This window comes from Primulina eburnea, chromosome 8, assembly GCF_022965805.1.
Source record: "Primulina eburnea isolate SZY01 chromosome 8, ASM2296580v1, whole genome shotgun sequence".
Taxonomy (NCBI): domain Eukaryota; kingdom Viridiplantae; phylum Streptophyta; class Magnoliopsida; order Lamiales; family Gesneriaceae; genus Primulina; species Primulina eburnea.
In genome coordinates this window covers 9,895,285-9,897,216 of record NC_133108.1, presented here as the reverse complement: position 1 = coordinate 9,897,216, position 1,932 = coordinate 9,895,285, and the positions used below count along the sequence as shown (strand labels likewise).

Here is a 1,932-nt window from a genome sequence, read left to right as displayed (position 1 = left end):
GCGAACCCAGACACTACACTACTGACCGGTAAACTTTCTTACCAAAGTTCAGTATTATTTTGCCTTGCATGTGGATTTTTGTTTGGGATTATTAGTGTGCTAGTATTATTTTTGAGTAACTTGAGATATTGGGTTCTTCTATGCTTAAGGTTTATGTTAGTGAGAAACAACAAAAAATTTGGATTGCCTCCCGAAATGCGCTTGGTTTAACGTCATCAGCCCGACTACCACCAGTATACATCAAGTCGATCCGCCCAAAGGTATGTTGTCAAGATGCCTTACTTCAGTCCCATCATAATGCCTTATCCTTTGTCCATTTACTTTAAACGTTCTTCCGTCATTGCACTTTAGCTCAATGGCTCCATATGGTTGGACTGATTCTATTGTAAATGGCCCCGACCATCTTGATTTTAGCTTACCAGGGAATAGTTTGAGGCGTGAATTGAACAACAGTACTTGTTGCCCGGGCTCGAAATTTCTATGCAAGATATGGTTGTCGTGCCACTTCTTGGTCTTCTCCTTGTAGATCTTTGCGTTCTCATAAGCCTCATTTCTGAACTCCTCCATCTCATTCAATTGCAATAGCCGCTGCTCACCAGATGCTTCCATGTCAAAGTTTAGCTTTTTCACGGTCCAAAAAGCTTTGTGTTCCAATTCCAGTGGTAAGTGACATGCCTTAACAAAGACCAACCTATAAGGTGACATCCCAATAGGTGTCTTGTAAGCCGTTCTGTACGCCCATAAGTAGGGATGGCAATGGGTAGGGTATGGGTCAGATTTCATACATTCATCTCCATACCCATTTATTAAATTTATCCCCATAGCCATCCCCATACCCATCGGGTATTGAATTTCATCTTCATCCTCATACATATCGGATTATCGGATACATATACCCTACCCAAATACCATATTATCATATACAATTGAATTTTTTCAAATTTAAATTGTTTCAATGAAGTTATGAATATTTTAAAAAATATTTAAATGAACAATATGAAAAATTATTAATGATAAAAATTTGCAAAATAAATTTTATATATAAAATAACAAAATATTAAAAATAGTTTATATTAGTTGAATAAAAGTACGCATTTCAACAAAAATAAAATATTTTTCAATTTTTGAAGTCAAACATGGAATAAACTTACCAATGGAGAAGATGAAAAATTGAATGAAAAATAAAAGAGCGGTAAAACCTTGAAATGTAAAAGTGAAAGCAAAACGGAAGAGAAAAGAAAAAATATCGATTTACTTGAATTTGAGAAGATGAATCTTTAATATAAATAAATATAATTACTATATATGTATGATTTACTTGGATTTGAGAAGATGAATCTTTAATATAAATAAATATAATTACTATATATATAAATAAATAAATATATATATATATATATTGTATATATATATATATTTATATATTAATTTAAATGGGTATTCGGGTCGGGTGTGAGTCGGATTATATCAAACCCGCCTCCATAGCCAAACCCGAAAATCCCCATATCCGATTACCCAATTATTTAATCGGGTATAAAACTCCCTCCATACCCTCTTCTATTCGGGTCGGATATCGGATCCTCCAACGGGTTCGGAGGAAATTGCCATCCCTACGCATAAGGCATCATCCAGCTTTAGTGCCCAATCCTTCCGGTTTGTCTTCACTGTTTTCTCCAAAATCTGCTTAATCTCCTGGTTGGATACTTCGGCTTGTCCATTTGCTTGTAGGTGATATGCCAGTGTCACCTTATGCTTCACATCATATTTAGCCAAAAGTGAGTTACAGATTTTGTTAGAAAAATGTTTACCTTCATCACTAATTATGGCTCTTGGTGTCCCAAATCTTGTGAAGATGTTCCTGTGAACAAACTTAGCAACCACTCGAGCATCATTATTATTGGTGGCAATTGCTTCTACCAATTTTGACACATA

The 1,932-nt window shown here is 34.9% G+C and overlaps 1 protein-coding gene across 1 annotated transcript; it reads right to left on the bottom strand.

Annotated features, from left to right (window-relative positions):
* Window positions 1-240: 240 nt before the first annotated feature.
* On the bottom strand, window positions 241-873 carry LOC140838997 (uncharacterized). Its single transcript, XM_073205625.1, has one exon. The coding sequence runs from the start codon at window positions 871-873 to the stop codon at window positions 241-243; it is 633 nt and encodes a 210-aa protein (XP_073061726.1).
* Between the last annotated feature and the right edge of the window lie 1,059 nt (window positions 874-1,932).